At 39.3% G+C, this 21909-nt stretch overlaps 1 protein-coding gene and 1 long non-coding RNA gene across 5 annotated transcripts in view; both read right to left on the bottom strand.

The window, feature by feature from the left end:
* rps6ka2 (ribosomal protein S6 kinase, polypeptide 2) overlaps positions 1-21909 on the bottom strand; it is a 254687-nt gene that overhangs the window by 220992 nt on the left and 11786 nt on the right. For all 4 annotated transcript variants that reach the window (XR_014724671.1, XM_084667191.1, XM_084667190.1 and 1 more), the window contains one exon: positions 4624-4740. Coding sequence is in view for 3 of the 4 variants with exons in the window: in XM_084667191.1 (XP_084523317.1) it covers positions 4624-4740 (117 nt within the window). In the remaining variant the exon portion in view is untranslated. The remainder of the gene's footprint in view (positions 1-4623; positions 4741-21909) is intronic.
* Positions 10867-17800, bottom strand: LOC146267951 (uncharacterized). The gene is made up of 2 exons (XR_014724672.1): positions 12650-17800; positions 10867-12544 (listed from the first exon to the last, which is right to left on the bottom strand). It is a non-coding gene; the product is annotated as an uncharacterized LOC146267951 (long non-coding RNA).

Here is a 21909-nt window from a genome sequence, read left to right as displayed (position 1 = left end):
TATGACTCAATTGATTATATTGCTATGGTGTTAAACTCAGCAGGAAGAGGAACGTCTTCCTCCCCCTGAGCCTAGGGCCTCCACTTCAAAGCCAAGACAAAGACACAAGGTATAAGCAATGAACATTGTAATAGTCAAATGGACACCTTCAACTTTGACCAAGTGTGCCTTGGAAAGGGACAATGTTCTTTTGTTTCAGGTTGGAGCAGACAATATGAGGGGCCCTGTATAAAAGAACCCTGGAGCTTGATTATAAGAGGCTTTTAATAAAAAAAAACAAGGCGGGAGACAGAAAAACTGGACTATGAGAATACATAGTAATTGACTGAATGAATGACACTAAACTTAGTTAAACTGACATTTTTCTGTGTTCCTAGGGAAGGGAGAACACATGAGGATGTATTTGTTAAACTTTGTTTTACGTTTTGGTCTTTTTAATACCTTTTTGTGGCTTTCTTGTTGTGCCTTTTGAATATTTTCTGGGGGTTTTCACCACTTATTTCTTTCAATGTCCTATTTATAATTTTTGAAAATGCTATAAAAGTGAACAAAACATCAAAATTCAATGAAAGTAGTGAAATGATCATGTATGTATCACTTGTGAAGAGCTTTGTATAGATACCCATTGTTCTTTTTGGTTTGAAAGGTTTTGATTGGAAATTTTCAAAAAATTCTAATATGGAAATGATTAGAAAATGGCTCAAAGCAACCCAAGGACAACAGAATGGGTTAAGGGGAGACACCCCAGTGAATAGGGATAATATATCAACATGAAACCTCCCCAGTTGATAACTAATAGTAGGCTAGGTCAAATATTGTTTTCATTACCAGTTTCCTGTAAATGTATGTTTAAATGAGCAAATGTTTTTAAGTTGTAAAATATGATATCATTTGGATACATTTCCAGAACGGAAATCAGAACATTGAGTGAAAAACCTTGTTTCATTTTGTCAACATATTAGTCCAAAGTTTTTACAAAGGGCACTTTGGAAATCTCTTTTTCATCACTACATTCAGGGATGCAAACGGCGCGCCGTTCGGCGCCTCCCGCTTTTTTCACGTCAGTTTGGGTGACTTGTGTGAATCGTGCAGATCCGAAGAGTGGGGGGGGCTGATTATAATTGCACCAACAGGGGCTGATTATAATTGCACCAACAGTAATTCTGGATTATAATTGCACCAACAGTAATTCTGGATTGCCTCCACCAAACAAGTAAATAGGAAAAAGCAAATCAGCAGTATGTGCGCAAGCCTACTCGTGTGTCTTATTGCTGCGTATCTTTTACTGTCTATGGCGAGGTGACTCAATAGGCAGATCCGGACCTAGACGCAATACAAGCAAGTTTTCATTGGTGCGTGTCCAATCTAAAGCTCCATCAGGAGCTGTAATAACTGTAATCACCATGACAACTCACTCACTCAACATTGGCCGCAACCTTTGTGGGTCACGCAGGTCGTGTGTGTCATTGGCAACAACGCAGGCTCATCAATTTGGCTAGCAATGGCTAGCAATTTCGTCAACAAATACCAAGAAATAGGTTGCAGCAGTTTGTCTTTTGACTACACTTGCAAAATCCGCTAAGAGGACTGAGCTTGAATAGCTTCGGCGACTTTTTATAGTACAAAATCCAGACATCCCGAAATGCAGAAACTCATTTCCGGGAGATAATTGCAGAATTTATCCAGTGACCGTATAGTTTAGAAGCACCAAAAAAACTGTTCAAAGCAGCTCCATTCAAGTCCCTGGATGCTGGGCTTCAACAGAGAAATGCACTGTGACGCTATGGGAAAGTATGACAAGGAAATCGAGTCAGTCGACCTGCTACTATAATGTATCTGATTCTGAACGAACTCGTCTTCGAGATGAACGTGTTCTAACACATTCAAAATGTTAACACAATAGTAAATATTTGACCATACTTTTTTTTTTGACATTTTAGGGGAAGCCGAGTTTCCCTTGCAGTCTTAAAGAAATCGCCTACTGTCATGGATTTTATTGGGAAGGTGACCATACACAGCTTGTGGCAAGTAGAATAAACTACCTCTCAAAAGTAAGACCCTACAGGCCTTGTCCTCCATTGATCCTGTGGTGAGGGGCCATTCCCAGGCTACTCAGCTGAAGGAGTTGGCTTGGATCATCAACATTTAGTGCCCTTAGGTGGCCAGGAAGAAGAGGAAGGAGTAAAACCAGAAGAAGTGCTAGATAGTTTAATAAGAGTTTATGTATCGGAATAAAAAATGAAATAGAATATTCCAAATAAGTGTTGGTGTATTTTGATCTTCAGAATGTCATTTTACTCAATTTGCATGTAGGGGTGGGCCAGGGATGTCAGGGGGTTGGTGGCAAAGTAAGGATATGGATATTTGCTGCGGGGCGAGGGCTGAAATTACTTCTCTCTTTTTTGACCATACATGTTTGCATCCCTGTACATTAATCAGAATATGGTGGCAACAGTCATTAAAGAAAATCCGTTGCAAATTGCGCAGCAGACCGTGTTCTTGCTTAGGTTCTCTGCATCACCCACACTATAAAAGTACCCATAGCGAAATAACGAAACGCCATGCATACAGTCTGTGGGACTGTGAGTGCACAGCTTCAATGTGTCGCATTGGCAACATACGGCTCAAGAAGCTGGCAATGTACGTAATTCCCTCTGCTAAGAACCTATATCCTTCAGAAAGATACTCATGAGGGAATGCGAAAGGGTTTTGTCAGTCTCTAAATGTTCTGTTTCTTCTGAGCGCACCTCTGAATATCCGCGCACCAAGCTCCACAGGATCTTCTACGAACGGTGACGACATTATTGTCAAGAATTAGTTAATGGGCGGGGTTTTCATACCGGTTGATCTCTGATCTCCAACTTAACCTGCTCCCGACCAGGTTAGCCGTTCAGCATATGTTACCATGGCGATCTACCCCGGTAACAAGTGATCCACCGTCGTAGTACAGAAAACCCTGGGTTGAACCTGAAATTACCTCGCTAACGCCAAATCTTGATTCGTAGTACAGGCCCCTGTGGGGTGGGCTGTATTTTGTTTTCTTTGGTCCCGTCCAGTCCCTTCTCCCTACTTTTACCGTGGCTAATAAATGCCCATTTTAAAGCGGTAACTTTGTGTCTGTGCCCTTGCCTGCACCCATGACTCCAAACCTCTTTGTGTGACAGCTGGGGGTCCATGAGCGGCGAGGTGTAGCCGGGGTAGTGCATACCAATTGTCATTATCAGTTACATTCTCCAGAATTCTCATGCATATGTTATTCAGATATTCAGCATTCGTGCAACATGGTGGCCTATAACAACAGCATGTCAATATAGGTTTCAGATGTGGGATATGAATTTGGAGCCATAAGGCTTCTACTTCAACCATACCTAGATCTTTCCTTATTTTAGCTGGAATATGATTTTGAATGTAGAAAGCAGTACCTCCCCCATACCTGTATCTGTCCAATCTAAGTATCATATAACCTTGAAATGAAACAGCTGCATCCTCTTGGCTTCTTCCAAGTGAGTCTCTGACACAGCCATAATATGAATATAATTTTCGTGTAAAATAGCACATAGCTCTTGAACCTTGTTCTTTAAACTACAGACGTTTAAATGAGCAAACTCAAACCTTTTTTTCGGTAGTTTAATAGACATTAAATAAAAAATTAAAAACAGAAGGTCCTTAAATTCAGTGTCTTGAATTTATACATAACCTCCAAATAAAATGTTCAATTGCCGCTATGTTCTTTTTTTTGGCTATTATTCTCAACCTCCTGTTGAGAATATTGGCCAGTGATTACTGTCAGAACGGTTTGACAGGTCATCAAATTACGCAAATTATCAGTAGGCCTAAATGCATTAGTTATGTTAAGTAGATTTGGTAGGCCTACAATTAATAAATTTAAACAGTCAACAATGTTTTGCCAGATCGTCTCCCTTGACCTGTTAATTGCAGCCGTATTGCAATTTTTTGCGATAACTTAAAAAATCCAGTTACGCTGCCGAAAATAACACGGCTCTGCTGGTATATGCTCTGCTTTTTGCGACATAATTGTTATTTTCGACAATCGCCTGATCTGGGCTGCTTTGGTTTTCCGTGTCTGCGCACAATCTAAGCTTATTAGCAAAACCCTTGAAATGCACCTGCTAGTTTACAGACAGTTAGTTGAATGCATAACTACATATCTGTTGACATGCTACTAAGTAGTTAATGATAACCTATAGTGTGTCAACAGACGGACCATCAAAATAAAGTGTTACCCCCCCCCCCAGAGCCACACACATGTATATATTTTGTATATATATATATATATATATATATGAATAATTATACTTTTAATTTTATATCAACGATTCCTTCATTTGTTATTGTAATAAATCAGTTATCTGGGGGGTCGTAATATAAATGAGCCCAGGCCCCCTCGTGGCTATTCTACTGCTAGATCGACAAATACATTCAGAATGATGTTTGTTCAATTATGTCTTTGATGACTAAGAGCTTTGTAGGAAACCAACATTCACAAGAAAATAAATGTATCTGCTTTAACTTTTTGTTATTTCAATCATTGCTTACAAATTCAGAAAAATATAAAGTGTATACAGGTACAGAGAACAGAGAGGAAGGAAAGCCATACAGTACCTTTCCATAGGAGCCCTGCCCCAACACCTTGAGCAGTGCAAACTGAGAAGGATCAGCCTTCTCACAACCTTCTCTGACATGGTGGGAGATATCAATCTCCTTCAGGATACTGTCGTCCTAAGAACATAGATACACACACCACAGTAAGGAAGAGACTGGTATAAAGAGTAATTGTATCATTACACCATGCAAGTACAGTCACATCACCAGTAAATATGGTCTTGGTTTTGCCCAACACAGATAAAGTCATGGTACATGTGTGCAGCAGACAGGGTACATGCCTTGAGGGAGTTCTGTGATAGGTACTGTTATGCTAGGAGAACAAAGGCTGGTGGGGGGAGTATTTACTCTCGAAATGTACACCCTTAAAGCAAATGCATATCCATATTACATCCTCTGTCAGATACCAATGTTTCTTTGACACAGCAGTGAGTGTGTGGGCATTTGTGTATCAAAAACAAACATGTAGGTCACCAGCTGCTCATAGTGTGTGTGTGTAATCTCTCTAATAATTCCAGGAACCTTTGTGTGTGTACAAATTAGAATGGCTTAAGTTTCCCACAATCAGCTCAAGAACCGGGAACTTCGGACTCTGCAAAGTTCATATTTTGCAAGTGTCCCTTTTATAATCTGTTGTAGTGCAGATTTACGTTTTTTGGATAAGCATTTCAACAAAAAACTAGAAAAGGTACATTTTCTAAAGAGAATGTGTGTGTTTGCTGAAAGCAGTTGAAATGATTTTGTTTTGATGGCTTGAATAGTGAAGAAGGTTTAAAACCGTTTTAACAATAGGTAACTGCAATATACAATGTGAGAGTATGTTGTGAAAGTATGTAAGTGAGAAAGTGTTCAATGTTTTGAATATGAATATATGTTTTAAACATTTAATGACATCAACTTAAGTATATCGGCAATAATGTTGGAAATGTGTTTTTAGCTTAAACAGTGTGAGAGTATGTAAACAGTGTGAAAGTAAGAAGGTGAAAGAAAGTGTTGCTTTACAAACAAAATGGTGGAAAAAAGTGTTAAAGATGCTGTAAAGTGGAATTCAAAATTAGTTTTTGAGTTCATCACACCACAGAAGAATGTGTTGTTGACTACCCATCCAAATTCGAATGAAAAAAAAACACGGACAAGTATGTTAAATTAGGCTTTGAAATCGTGAGAAAATCTGCAGTCTTCTCTGCTTATGACTGGGGGGGCTTGTCGTCTGAAGGAGCTGAAACTGAATTTATTGAATTTAGCAACAACAGCAATACTAGCTAAATCAATTGCAGATATTAGAACAGACCTACCTGCAGTCTCTGAGTGTTTTATGTGTTAATTACTTTGTCTTTGCATCGTACCAGCTGAGTAACAGAATGCAACCGTCTGTGATCTGATGTAGATAGGTCGCTGTAAAATAGATATGTTGGGTTTTGGTTCCGCCTATACAAAACCTGAGCTGAAAACGGAAGAGAAACTGTTCAACGGTCTAACTCCACATTTCAGTGCGACAACGTTTTTGCGCTTTGCACATTCTTTCATGAACTCATTTCACACGTATATAATGAACTGAGAAGCAAATCATGGAATTTGCTTTACAGCATCTTTAAAAGTATATCTGTCATTGTTGTGCATTGCAATATTTTCTTACTGTTGAAAAAGGTGAAAAAAGAGTGATGAAAAGAGTATCTTATTTACTTTCATACATTTAAAAGCGTTTAGTATTAAAGATTGAAAGATTGAGAAACGGAAAAAAGTTTGAACAGTGTGAAAGTGAAAAAAAGTGTTGCTTTAAAACCCAAAAAACAGTCTTAAAAGTATATCTATCATTGTTATGCATTATGCTATTTTCTTACTGTTGAAAAAAAGAGAAAAAAAAGTGAGGAAAAGAGTATCTTATTGACTTTCATACATTTTAAAGCGTTTAAAGTATTAAGATTGAAAGATTGAGAAACAGAAAAAAGTTTGAATACTGGAACAGTGTTTCTAGCGCTCTAGTTCGAAAAATGAGCAAATATAGTGATGAAAAGAATATATTGCATAACAGGTATCAATAGCATAGCAGACAAAAGTATATCAGTAGTATGAAGGTGAAAAAAAGTGTTGCGTTAAAAACAAAATGGTGAAAAAAAGTTACGTATTTTCTTACAATCTCGTCACATTACGTGACTTTTTTTCTGTGCCACTGCTACTGCTAGAGCTAGCTCGCTAGCCAACACATGACTGGTTGAGTGACCGGTGGCGTAACATGTACTGTAATCTTTCACATGTTGCTAAAAAGAGACTTTTGTATAGTATATCCACCTGCAGGTGGATCACAGACTTCCTGTCTGACAGGAAGCAGTGTGTTAAGCTGGGAACACGAGTCTCTGACTCCTGGTCCATCTGCACCGGATCTCCTTAGGGCTGCATCCTTTCCCCTCTGCTCTTCTCCCTGTACACCAACAGCTGCACCTCCAGTTATCCGTCCGTCAAACTCCTGAAGTTTGCGGACAACACCACCCTCATTGGGCTCATCTCAGGTGGGGATGAATCTGACAATAGGTGGGAACCTAATGACCTGGTGCAGCCAGAAACACTTAGAGCTCAATGCTCTTAAGACAGTGGAGATGGTTAGAAATAATACAGCCCCACTTTCCCCCAGTCAACACTGTGGAGTCCTTCCGCTTCCTGGGTACTATCCTCTCCCAGGACCTCAAGTGGGAACTAAACATCAGCTCCCTCACGAAGAAAGCACAACAGAGGATGTACTTCCTACGGCAGCTGAAGAAATTCAACCTGCCAAGGACAATGATGGTGCACTTCTACACAGCCATCATTTAGTCCATCCTCACCTCCTCCATCACCATCTGGTACGCTGCTGCCACTGCCAAGGACAACAGCAGACTGCAGCGTATCATTCGCACTGCTGGGAAGGTGATTGGCTGCAATCTGCCTTCCCTCGAGGACTTGCACACCTCAAGGACCCTGAGGCGTGCGAGGAAGATTGCAGCTGACTCCTCCCACCCTGGACACACTCAGTTTCAGCAAATCCCCTCCGGCAGAAGGCTGTTGGCCTCTTCAACAAGGCCAAGGGCTCACACTGACTTTAATCACAATCTGCACAATGACACCTTGCCACTCTGCAATTTGCACTATATTACACTATTTGCATCTCTTGTACTATTTGTATTTTTTGAATTTTTTATATTGTAAATTATTTGGCTACTTAATATTTTATTTTATATTTTAATTCTAAATCCCCTTAGTATTAGTTAGTGTAAGAGTGCCCGGTCCCAATACAAGCTCTTTTCCTGTCTGGCCCCCGAATGGTGGAATCAACTCCCCACCTCCATCAGGGACAGGCTCAAGACGCACTTGTTGTGGTAGTACAACGGCACTTAGGAATGATTAGCTGGACCTGATGTTAGTTTCCTCCAGGATCACAATGACTCTTATTGAGAGACTTGTTGCTCTTGTTGGTTTGTTGTAACTGTCTTTAAATTATTGTACTCGCTGTGAAATATATTATTGTTGCCTGCTTTTTCCACAGGTATACTCTTATTGTTCTACCCTTTGGGACTTATTTTGATTTCACTATGTATGCTTCATGTTTGGCTACCCGCAATGTTTGGGGCTATCTCATTGTTATGATCAGTGACTTATGCACTTTTGTATAACTCTCTCTTGGACGTCGCTTTGGACAAAGGCGTCTGTTAAAATGCATAAATGTAGTTCGACTTTGTACCTTTAGTATAGTTAGACCACATATTTAAGTTTTAAGATTCCTATATGTTTAATGAATGCACCTTCCTGACAAAGTAAATTCCTTGTCTGTGCAAACCTTTTTTCATGGCAAATAAAACCCTTTCTGATTCTGAAACTAGTTAGGCGGCAAAAAAGTGGTCGGAAGAGGAATAATAATAACTAGAAAGTACATTTCCTGCAGAAAATGTATTGGAAGGCTGAAAGATTAAATGAAAAAAAAAAAACAGTTTTGATCCATCCTCCTCGCAGGGGAGCTAGCATAGAATTGCGTATTTCTTCAATTAAGCGCTGCCCTCGAATAAACGCTGCACCAAAAATGAACAATGTGTAATAAATGCCGCCCCAGAAATGCGGTATAGCAGCATGTCATTTTTATGAACATTCTCTTCTGTTGCACTAGGGGCCCACTGCTAGCTAAATACGTTTTAAATACACATCAACATACCTTACTTAGCAAATGACTAGCTAGAGACTAGCTGTTAGTCAGCATTAGAAGGGAAGTTTATGAAAAACTAGCCAGAAAACTAATAGCAGTCTAGCCTATTGCTAACGTCTGTATAGATTATCTATTAAAAGAACTGGAGAGGCAGGTGCTCTTGCGTTAGCAAGCTAAACTAGTTTAGACAACATGGCTACAGGTGTTTTCGCTATCTAGCTGTTCTTGCATTCCTTGCAAATCAGCGTTAATAAAGAGCAGATGAGATAGAGCTAGCTAGTCTACCTAACATTTACATTTGCTTGTTGCTTAATCGGTGATTTAGAAAACAGTACTGTTCAAACTAGCTAAGAACTAGCAAGCTTGTCTTAAGACACTATAACATACTAGCACAGCTAGCCTATAATACCATATTTCTTAGATTAAACGCTGCCCTTGAATATACGCCGCACCAAAAATGAACATAGTCTAACGCTGCGTCGTTTAATAGAAGAAATACGGTAGTTGAATTTCAAAAGAGGCAGTGTGCAGAGAATGTCTAATATGGGGAGAACTGCCACTCTGAAAGCTTCCGGGTTCTGAGCTGATTTCAGTTCCAGTCTGGTTCTATTTGAGGGCACTCACCAGTGATTGCAGAATGAATGGAGGTCTATGGAGCTATACCCCTAAAATCCACTTTTCTCAGGATATAATTTTTTCTCGTAATTTGAATGCTGTGTTTGAAAGAGGAGGTAAAGAAAATACACACTCCTGGGTGTTAGATTTGTTGTCACTTTTTGTTCTAAAATGTCAATGACGTCATACAATCAGCATTCATTAGCAGCCTGTAAGAAATCAAAAGGATATAAGCACTTGTTCATTCAACTGACAACCTATAATTCATGTTGAACTTGCAAAAACTACAACGAAATCTGAGACCTCTCAACGACAATCAGGCGAAAGAGACAAATTTAGCCGTCTAGCTCCATAGACTCCCCTTCATTTTGAACTCATTGCCTGATGCCGGCGATCGCCCCAAGTGGAACTCTGGTGGAACTGAAACCAAATTCGGTACAATGGGGCTTAATAGGGAATGGACAGGCTCTCCGTAGACAGGCTCTGCAGTGTGGAAGCTGAAGTGCATCATCCAGACCCCCACCCCTTGGCTTGAGGCAACGGCCCCAGTGGATGTCGGTGGTATTGCATTTCCGATTAGGTAACCGGCGCATCTGGTCGTTTTATTCTATTAATTCAAGTACCATTTTCAAAACTATCTCCCCCAATAATTGTTGTTTGATTCTCGAACTTGGCTCATACTACTAGCTTTTTCATAGAATAATTGTGTTAATTTTGAAACCAATCCGAAATGGGTAAACTAGCACCCCATTTATTTGGTTACGTCAAGAAAAGTTGCCTGGAAATGTGCTCGCAGATACGAACAAGGCACGAGCACAAAAGTGAACATTAGCCAATTGGTGATTTACCTGAGCTAAATTAGCACAAGGAGAAAGGGCTTTATAATCTCATAATCTACAGTTGCCTGTCTTTGCTGTAGCCAGTTTTACAAATGGTTGCACACATACATGACAGTTGTCTGTAGAGTTTATTTCCATTATTTTAAAGCAGATTTAACTACATTGTAATGAACGTTATTATGTTAATGGTATGACAAACATAACTAGAGAGCGTACAATTTCTGGGGAAATACACACCAACTGTTGAGAATGTATGAGTAGAAAGGGCAGAGAAATAGCTTTGGGCAGCTTTGGGACAAAGGTTAAGAAGCGGTTCACGTTTCAAAGTGGAATTGCATGAAATTGCGCATGGTATTTCATAATGATGTCATCCTGTTTAACTAAACAGATATTCAAATTTAAGACAGGCTAAAAGACTGCGGCTGGATTCAAACCTGCAACCTTATACTTTGCAGGTCACTGTCCCAGTCCATTGAGCTATTCATTGAGCTAAGAGTTGTTAGATTCAGCCAAAGTTTAAACTACTCAAATTCAATCATATTTTGACATGCCAACGTGAAATTGTTGATGGTACTTCAAAGTGATGTCATCTTGAACCCAATAAGGTTTGTAAACCATCAGTCAAAATGATATTTGATTTATTGACACAAAGATATTGAGGCAATGTGGACATTTACATAAATACACCCCTTTCAGACATTTTGTATTACATTTCTCATTCCATTTCACCCTATAAAAAAAAAACACCTGCCCGCACACTATCCCAATCTATGCCGTTTACCTCCCTCCCAGCGCAAATCACGCCAAAGCAGAAATACTGTTGCGGACGCATGAGGTTTAGATGACGACCAAAAATTGCCTCTCACAGTCAAAACACATTGCTCTCAACACTGTTTCCAGAATTTCTCAAAGATGGCTTGAAGACCGCTTTCCAGAACCACAGTCATCTTACAATGAAGAATAGCCCCATTGGTAAAAGGTCTATGGCACAGCCCATGATGATCTCCTTGCCAACATAAATGTATGAGGTCGACTCTCACTTCCCATTAAACCACACAACATGCACTCTCAGGGTGACCAACAAGATTATTTTAACTAACAAACAAAAATATTACAAACATCTAAATGAACGAACGCAACAACTGAAATCCCTTGCATAGCTGTTGTAACCAAACTATTTACCACAAGTCTTGGCGTTTTTTGACATGTTGCACTGCATGCTGGGTACCCAAGAGCGCTGACGCTGATGATCTAGCTGTGCTCCGACTGCGTGATATGACGAGATAGTACTGACGCGCTAAGGTCTCGGCGTCTCCTGAAATGTAACGCGTCTTTCTGCCTTGAAGCTGCATGCGCATCATCATCAAGACCCCATGTATATGTCAAGATAACATCCAAGCTAACAATTTCGCCAAATCTGACTGCAGCTTTGTATACCATGTGTAGCCTACTGTGTTATGGTTGTTTGAGTTAAACAACTTGCTTAATGAATTCAATGGCTGTTAAATGTCAAATACAACTATACATTTATAAAAGAGAGAGTTCCAATCAAATCTGAATTATTTTTAAACCTAGAGGTTTAAAAGACAACCTTTGCCTAAACTGACATGCACCAACTCAGAGAACTGAGTTTCAACATCCATTTACACATTTAGGGTTTCTACAGGTGTAAACAAGTTACATTTAAGACTTTTTAAGTCCTTTTAATACCCCTTCCAATTGAAATTAAAGACCAAATTTACAATGGAAATACAGATCAAAAGTGGAAATATACAGTACTGTTCCCAAACACTGATGTCTGTTCAATATGAAGAGTCTGGTAAAATGACAACAATCGGTTGAGTTTAAGAACATTGACTAAATGTGTGTAATGCGAAAAGATAACACAAAAATGGAATTGACTAATCATTGGATTCAGGTCAAAAGTCTATAACTTGAACTGGTTTCATTACATAAGACACTAAAAGTCAGCAGGTTGGCATGCTGGGACATGGAAAGGATTACAAATTTAGACTTTCATCAAAGTAAAAAATGCTGGTTTCTCCTTTTTCATCAATGTCCTCAAAAAAGCAGTCTGCTGAGCTACTGTGTCTGTGAGGTGACTGTCTGCCTCTGGAGGGGCAAGCAGGGCCTGGCAGGCAGTCAGGGCAGGCCAGCTGGATGAAGCTGTCCTGGAGTCAGGGCTGAGGAGAAGCTGTCCTGATTCTGATTCTGTCCAGCAAGAGGGGGGTAGTCCAGCAAGGGATCAGTTTTTCTCTCAGCATCCTCTGTTGAGCAGGCCTCTGCATGACCCTCCAGACTGTAAAAGTGAAGAAAGGATCCATGTCAGTTGTGAAAAATGAAGCTTTTTACATCTACACTTGACATAAACTACAGTTTTGACTGTGAAATGCAGTGCCATTACTTGAGCTTGAATCCAAACGTGTTGAACTGATGGAGACCCGACCATGCAGAGTCACTCCAAACATTTGGCTCGATTCCAGGCTCTGGCAAAAGTATTTAGCGCTAAACTGGTCAATATACACATCTGACCAAAGACCAGCTCGACCTTTGCCTGTAAACAGTGATTCTGACTGTCAGAGACCTTTAAATAGGCTGACAGAGTAAAACTAGCCTGGCTAATGTAGGTCGCTTTCTCAGGAAAATGACAAATGAAACAATCTTGTTTTGAAGGATCCTATATACTGGCTATCTTCAAAAGACTCTTGTTTACAAAAAGCAGCCCTCCCTGACGTTTTAGGACTAGAATTTAGTGAATTACGATATTGTTGACACACTGCCAGTGAGTGAGCGAGCCGAGTCTGTCATTGAGGCAAAGTCAAAACAATGTACCCTCGGGACGCAGTCTCAATCCACTTGCAAGTTTCCACAAATCACAAAAATAATCGGAGAATCTGGCTACAAGCACAATTCCTACATCTCCTAAAGGCTTCCCTCCTCGAGGTTTAGTAACAAACACATTTTTGGTGTCGACCGAACTGTAAAATGGTGAACTTATGAACATGACGCGACAAAAACATGGCTGCCGCCTAAGCTAATTTTGATTTGGGTCGAGAAAGTCTTTGTAATAAGCCTATGCGCCAGGGAGACCGCATAGGCTTATTACAAAGACTTTCTCGACCCAAATCAAAATTCTGAGCCGACAGGTCTGTGGGGAATTGCTTCTTCTCCTAAAAGCTGCCCTCCTCTACCGTTTTGATGAATTCGCCGAGATGCTACATGATTCAGTAATTACACAGAGGGAAAAACCTAGCTACTTTTCGAGTTTGGTTTTCCGTCACTTCAAACTCACGATCTCAAGGTCTCAAAGTGCTCAAACCTTCAACATAATTCAAGAGTAGTGTACTTTCACGAACCCAATCATTGATTCTAGCTTAAAATGTGTAAAAAATAGGACTTACCGAACGTGGCTGCCTCCAACAAGGCTTTCAGGTGCTTCCAGTTGATAACAACAATGGCCGCCAAAAAATAATTTATATTCGTAAAGGCGAGCTGCGATTGGAAGCGAAATGAGGGTGAGGGTGGGGCTTGGTCAGCACACCATTTCCAGAAAGGATGTGTGTGCGTCTCGCCAAGCTCGCGCGTGTGTCAAGTAAGTTGACCACCTGTCCCTCTTTGCGCTGTATAGCACTGCATTTCAAAATGCTACGTGCGGAACAAGGGGTGAAAATGCTGTGCGACACAACGCAAAGCGGGACGGGTGGTCACCCTAGTGTCAAAGGGCAGGAGTCTTTGAGAATTTGGAGCGCGCACTGTGGAGCAATTCAATTGAATTCAATCATATATTGACATACCAAGGTGAAATTGTTTATGGTACTTCAGAGTGATGTCGTCTTGAACCCTATTAGTTTTGAAAGACAATCAGTCAAAATTATATTTGATTTATTAACACAAAGATATTGAGGCAATTTGGACATTTACATAAATACACTTCTTTCAGCCATTTTGTATTGTATTTCTTATTCCATGTCACCCTATGTAAAGACATATGTTCTACGCATCTGTAACACATTTCAAGTCGATTGGATCTATGGTTCATGCGGAGAAGGGTTTTGAAGGTTGTACCAAATTTGGACAGTACAGCAAAATCTATCATGGCGGACCTTATGGGTTCTTGAGGCTTTTTTGTTCCCCATGAGAAATAAGGCATGTATACCAATTTTCAGGCATTTTGGAATAATAAGGCGCTGGGGAAATCACGTTGACTTTGGGCGTGTTTTATAGCGCCACCTATGGGCGTACATGGGCCACTAGCCGTCTGGGAGTAATGAGTGACCTGTTGAATCATTGGAGCAAATTGGAAAAAATCGGATCCAGGACTTTTTGAGCTATTGGGCCATTAAGCGGAGAAATATAATAATAAGAAGAATAAGAATACTAACAAAAACAATACCGGAGGAACCCTAATAATAATATATATGTGAGATAACAATGGTTTTTGCTTGCCAAAGGCAAGCACACCCCAATGAGAAAAAATTGGTTGAGTCAACAAGTGGAAGTGCAACAAACCCTACACAGGATTAAGAAAAGTAATGTGACACATTACTTACATGCAAGTCTTAAATTGGCTTAATGTTATGGTGTTCTTTTCCCAGACAAGCTGTCAATAAAAATCCACCCGTTAAGTTTGTGTTATATTGAGAATTTTGTTTAAAGTAGGCCAATCTAATCACAATATCTGATTGTCCATGTGCAACTGATATACTTTTCCAGACCTCCCACCTCAGCAAACCAGACAGCAGAAGTCTCACACACAGGTAAACACAATAGGACATATTTCAAAAGCATTGAAGTGTATGACTGCAGTTTCAAGACCATTATGTTCCCTTGATAATATATATTTGTAAAATTACATATATTACTCAGCTGGAGGAGTGGTGTTAGCCTACTGGTTGGTTGGAAGAGAAGGAGGCCAAATGAAGAGGCAGCGCTCAGGATGAAACTTAGAAAGTAAATTCTAATCAGATTTAAACAATTTGTTGGTTGCCCAACATGAGGAAGACAGCCTGCTTCTTCAACGACTAATTAGTCCTCTCAAGGGCAAATGATTCAAAAATGAACACCCAGCTTTGCTGTATTGAAAGGGTCCCATGTAAGCTATGGGACGTATATTGCATTTGTCTATTTGTAGGACCGTGTTTCTCAGGTGGTGGGTCCCAACCCAAAAGTGGATCGCAAGCTGGTGTAGGTCATGTTGATTCATAAAAGCATCTTAATACATATGTTTTATGTTATTTAAAAGCAAGCTCAGAAACGTATGGATGTAAAAGGCATCTTTGTAAACCACTCTGATCTGTTGTAATGTGTAGGCCTGTAACTATGTAAACCGAACATTTAACTTACTTGACTGTAAAGAATGACTTTGTATTCTAGCTAACCAACAGCTCAAAGACAACAAAGCTGACTAGATGTAAAAAAATATATATATATATACATATCTGGCTACTACAGTACGGCACTATCTGGTGGCTGGACGAATTGTCAAGTAACCCCGAAAGCGGTCTGGAACGGAAGACGAAAGGTAGAAAATTAGCTGTAGGATTAATTAATTTGTCGTTATAGCTGCCACTCGTATTGTACAGTACCGTAGCTACCTCCCCAGGCCGAAGCGATCTGGAACGGAAGACTACAAGGTCGCAAATTAGTTCTAGCTTTAACTTACGGTCTAACACTTTTGGTAACAGATAGTAGCAGAGATGTACCGGGGAAACAGTACCGGGGAAACAGTACCGGGGAAACAGCGGGGAAACAACCTCTGTGAAAATAGGGGACCGTTTAGCGTTACTGTACACTGTTTACGAAAGTAGAGCTAGACTAGCTAGCTATCTCTAGCTATAATCATCAGATTACACGTTTCACAAGTGTTTCATATCACACTTTTTTTTGCTAGTCAAATCGTTTACTAATGAAATAATAAATCGTTTACTAATGAAATTATAAATCCAAAAACGAAAATGTATTTGTGAGGAATGTTTAATTAAAGATTGAAAACAGATTTATTATGTTATGTTGTATGTATGTGCCCTGTGTCGCCCGGGCAACAGAAGCTATGTCAAGACTCATGAAGATAACACCTCAGTCGCAGACTATTGTTTCCGAAAATAGATGTACTAGCTTAATAACCATGCGTACATCAAATTGTACACTACATTTCATAATTTTGAGTAAATAGTTATCACCCTGGTCTCTTTGCTTGTGGCGTTTCTAGTTAGCCTATCATCTCCCAGAAGTTAACGAGTTGCTAAACTGTTCTGCTACAGGTAGTCAAGTGTGTTTTCGTGACGTTAGTGACGTTAGCAACGTCAGTGACTGTGGCTAGCAAGTTAGCCACCGTTAGCTTCACGTTTCGCCACAAAACCTTAATTCCTACTTAAACCGTGCAACAGAACGTAAATCCCAATACAAGCAACTCAATCGCTACCAAGACGAAACGTTTGACACCTAGGTTGTCTATGTAGTCCAAATATTAACAAAGTTTTAGGGGGGCAAAAAGAACTAGAAAAGGCTGTTCCTGCGAAACAGCAGTGAGAATGCTGAAAAACTGAATGGGGATAGCTAACCATAATAAAAAAGGTGAAAATGTTGAAAGTTTTCTGAAAGTTAAAAGCTGAAGCTTCAAAGCGACCGAAAGGTATTTTAAACAGAGGCTGGAGCTGGACGAAGGCATAAAACTATAGAAAAGAGAAGAAAAATGCTAAACAAAGTGAAACAAATCAGAAAGAAGAGAAACAACGCATAGAAATGTGAACATTTAGCAAAAAAAAATTGCTGGAGTTTCAAAAGGCCTAAAATGTATGTTAAGAAGGACCTGCAGCAAGATGAAGGCAGAAAAGTACAGAAAAGAGGGAAAAAATGCTAAAGTACTGGCAGTTGGAAGATACTGCTGTGAAATGTATTTTTGAAAGGACCTGGAGCAAGATGAAGGCATAAAACGGAAGAAAATAAGAAGAAAAATGCAAAACAAAAATTTCAGAAAGATGAGCTGCAGGAAACTGTGAAAATTTAGCAGAAAACCAGTTGCTGAAGTCTGGGTTGAACGAATTTGAAGGTAAGAGGACAACACTGGAATGACTGGAACTTGCTGGAAAAATGTATCAACCGCTGGTCATTGGCAATAGACTGGCAACATTTCTAACCTAGAATCACAAAACGGAGGAGAAACTAATCATGCGTGCCTGCACACCAGTCCTGTTCAGACACTTAATTTAAGATTACATCAAAATAATAATTCATAGTACAGGGTCGCTGATGTTGTCTGTCCCTGGTGAGTTTTTTTCTGGTAAATAACAAGATCATGCTACATCTAACCAGCAGATCATTTCTTGCAAGTGTGTCAAAGTGGTATTTATTAACACCGTACTGTAGGCATAACCGGTAGAGAGAGGATGCAATGGAAGATTTCCTACATAAGCTACATCTACTGCTTCAAATTGAAAACGGAGACCATCTTTGGATTAAGGACAAGTTCCTTAACCTCTGTTGTCAATATCGCCAATAAAAAAGTAAATACTTCAGTTACGAAGCATTTGTTGGTAGGATTAATGCCAGCTGCAGCAAACACTTACCCCAGCCCTGGTTTGGCTGTTCGTGACGGTCAGCTATGACTGTCTTGAGCCTCGATTTTTGCAGATTTCTGTGAAACTTGCTTAAATGAAAACGATCTAGCTAGATTATGTACACTTTAAGCTGAATGTACATAGCTTGTTTGGCCAATTTGGTCGATTGTGGAAAAAAAGTCGAACCGTTATTAGCCTAGTTATGGAGAGGCATCACGCTAGCTCGATTATGAGAAATGTAGCTAGAATCCACACCTCAAACAAGTTAACCTAGACGCAAAACTGTACGTCCAATCCCAAAAATACGGATATTTTCCGAGACCCAAGACTCTGCCGAAACCATTGATATCCTTTATGTGTCTGTGCGGTCAGAAATACAACTCTTTAGGCAGTTTCCAAAACGTCACCCAATTCTGCTTTCATGGTGCGTGTCTGTTTGGTTGCCACGGCAATGGAGCAGCTGTGCTCGCTAACGAGCTGGGCAGAGAATGACACATTTAGCTAGCATCCACACCTCAAACAAGTTAACCTAGACGCAAAACTATACGTCCAATCCAAAAAATGAGGATATTTTACGAGACCCAAGACTCTCCCGAAACCAGAAATGTCCTTTATATGTCTGTGCGGTCAGAAATACGACTCTACCGGCAGTTTAAAAATACGTCTACTTTCGAAATTCTCTGACGAATTTTACCCACCTCTCCATTGAAGTTAGTGAGAGAATTTGAAAGGCTGCTCTCGCTTCAAGGCTCAAAGCTGAAAATCTGTAAATGTGAGCTCTTTAGTAGTTACATTGGCTGAAAGAGGACAAGTTTTCCTACATTTTAAGGTATAACTTGTTTCTGTAAGTTAAACTATATGAACGTCAGAGGAATTTGTTTGACAATTTAGTTGAATACCAGAAAAAGAGCAGCCAGCAGAGTGTGCCACTCTGCTGGCTGCTCAACCAAGAAGGAGCTTACCATTACTTTTAATGGGAGAATAATTTGCACAAAAACCTCAATTGTCTAAAAAGTATAAAAGTGAGAAATACCAAAAGTCATAGCCATCATCTCCTGAAGGAGCTGAACGTTTTGATACCAAAATTTTAGGAATCGGTGAAAGTATGCAGGACTAGTTAAAGGCCAAAAAACCTACGGAAGAACTAAGAAGTTGGAATAATAATAATAAAGAGAAACAGAAAAACAATAGTGAGAATGCTTAACAGCATTCTCACAATAATAATAATATATATGTGACATAACAAAGGTTTGTGCTCGCCGAAGGCACACCACAATTAGAGACAGTTAGAGAACATTATATATATCCTATACAGTATATATATATGAGTATGTAACAACTGTACACTGAGTTTATCGTCTCAAACAGTTTGAAAATCATATTTGGACTTATTTGTATTGTTACATGAAAGCCATCGCATACATTTTAGGCTGTGACATTGAAGACAGTGACGCACCACACAAGCTTGAGTTTAAATGCATTATTTAATGTGACATTACTTACTGTACATGCAAGTCTTGAATTGCTTAAATATATAATGCTGCTACACCATGGCACGATACAATACTTGCTGTGAGTGCAACAGCATCAATGCACGTTGTATCCATGCGTCGTTGTTAACGTGTGCTGAAGTCGGCTAGCACAGTTCCCTTCGTTGACACAAGGCACTTTTTGCCCCAAAACTGAATTTCAGCCTAAACCGTGCAACGGAACGTAAATAAAAATACAAGCAACTCAATCGCTACCAAAACAAAACTTTTGACATTTGCGATTAGCGGGAGGGGGCCTCAAAAAAAGAAAAAAGGTTCATAGCCCAGGGGCCTCAAGTGTTTTTAAGACGCCCCTGCCAGTGATAGCCAACATATTACCTAGGAAAACGTAGTGGTGGCAGTGATTGTTAGCTTTGCAGATGAGTTACACTTCACACAAGCGAAAGCAATGTTTACAACCGAGGTGAAATCAGTTTCATATTCAAGATTCAACAGACATTCATATTCGGTCCGTGTACTTTGCGGCCAACGGATTTTCGTTTTAAAATTAGAAAACCAAAATCTGGAAACGAGCTGTTCCCCGATTACCATTTAGAAATAGAAAAAAAAAATGGAAAGCGACCCGTTTTCCGGTTTGATAATAGAAAACGGAAAACGAAAAAACGACCCGTTAACTGATTTTCTTTGATGTGCTTAAACATGGAAATCGGGAAGTAAAATAGTGTGTGGAAATGTTCTTTCTCAATTTTGCATAGATTTTTGTGGAGTGACCCGGAAGTTGCTCCCACAAGCTTGACAGTCACTCTGGTCCACATATTTAGGATGTCAGCAGAGGGCGCGCTGCCATTTGTACGAAAGCAAATCAGTGACATGTTTTGAATTTTATAAGGCATTGAATATTTAATATTGAAATTTAAACAAAACCGAATTCACATCTGAATATACATTTCAATGAAAAAAAAATCTGACTCAAAAATTCAAGACTCGGAAATTCATGTTGCTCAAATTTGAGCCCCACAAAAATTTCAGAGCCTATCAGCTTTGAGCCAAAAATGTATATCTTAAAAAATGTGAGCCTTATGGAACAATAGGTTCATTGGAATCAATAGGAAATCATTGGTTAAATAGGCTATGATTGGTATGAATTGTGTTTAGTTATGCATTGTGTTTGTGAATGATGTTATCATTTAGATGTCTGGTAACCTTTTTGAATATAAAGCTTTCTCAAAATGTTTTAATTTAAACTGTACTTATAGAGAATACAACAAGATATGTAAAGCAATACTGATACCATTACAGTTAGTGCACTACATTTACATTTAGTCATTTAGCGGACGCTCTTATCCAGAGGCAAAGTAGGGTGAAGAGTCTTGCCCAAGGACACAACGTCATTTTGCACGGCCGGGAATCGATCTGGCAACCTTCAGATTACAGGCCCGATTCCCTAACCGCTCAGCCACCTGACTCCCAGTTCAAAGCACATTGTTATATGTAAGAACAAGACCTTTACCAAATGTTTTTATTAATGATTGTACTTTATTTGACAGTAAATGTAATAATACATATATTAGTGATGCTTTGAAATCTAAAAAAAAAAATTATAACAGAGGATTGTGTGTACAGGTTCCGAATATGGTTGCATTGTCCATTTAAAAAAAACATTTCAAATTCATTAAATGGCCCATTTCCCCAAAAGTCAAAGAAACTCACTTTAAAATAATTTATCAAATATATCCGGTCGCTGACTTTCTTAGAAAAATATTCAAATTTGGTGTAGAACCACAGAATGTCTAATATAATATGTCTAATATAATATATAAATCCTTAAACAGGCTTTGGTAGAACCTTCTTTATTTTGTGAGGTGGCTGATGAGACTCTGGAAACATGCTTCAGTCTGATGTAATCAAATTTTGCATTGAGGCTCTATTGCTCTGCGAGCAATTTTATCGTTCATCTGCTCTCCTATGTCCTCCTACTGTCTGGCTCGTGGGAGCAACTTCCGGGTCACAACACAAAAATCTACGCAAAATTGAGAAAGAAGATTTCCACACACTATATTACTTCCCGATTTCCATGTTTAAGCATATCAAATCAGATAACGGGTCGTTTTTTCATTTTCCGTGTCCCGATTTTGGTTTTCTAATTTTAAAACGAAAATCCATTGGCCGCAAAATACACGGACCATATTCGTACCTCCGCGTCATATTTAAGGACCGGGGTAAAAGAGTTGACAATCCAAATGTTTCTTTGATGTCTTTGTCAAAATCGACCATACAAACTTCAAACTTGTTGCACATTATTTTACTACTGACTGACCAATTTGTCCAAGCTTTGGTTTGGTGATAATGTTAATTATTGATTAACCAATAGCCAATAAATCAATAAAATCATACATTTTCCAGTATTTCCTCAATATCTTTGTCAAAAATTACCACAGAAACGTCAAACTTGTTTCACATTCTTCTACTACTATCTTAAGTTGTCCAAGCTTTGGTTTGGTGATAAAGACAATTATCGATTAATCAGGGCTATAGCAGTAAATCAATAAAAACACACATTTTCAAGTATTTCCTCAATATCTTTGCCAAAAATGACCACAGAACCTTCAGATCTGTTT

Source organism: Hypomesus nipponensis, chromosome 11 (genome assembly GCF_054491055.1).
Source record: "Hypomesus nipponensis isolate SF chromosome 11, ASM5449105v1, whole genome shotgun sequence".
Classification (NCBI taxonomy): domain Eukaryota; kingdom Metazoa; phylum Chordata; class Actinopteri; order Osmeriformes; family Osmeridae; genus Hypomesus; species Hypomesus nipponensis.
This window is presented reverse-complemented; position numbering and strand designations above follow the sequence as displayed.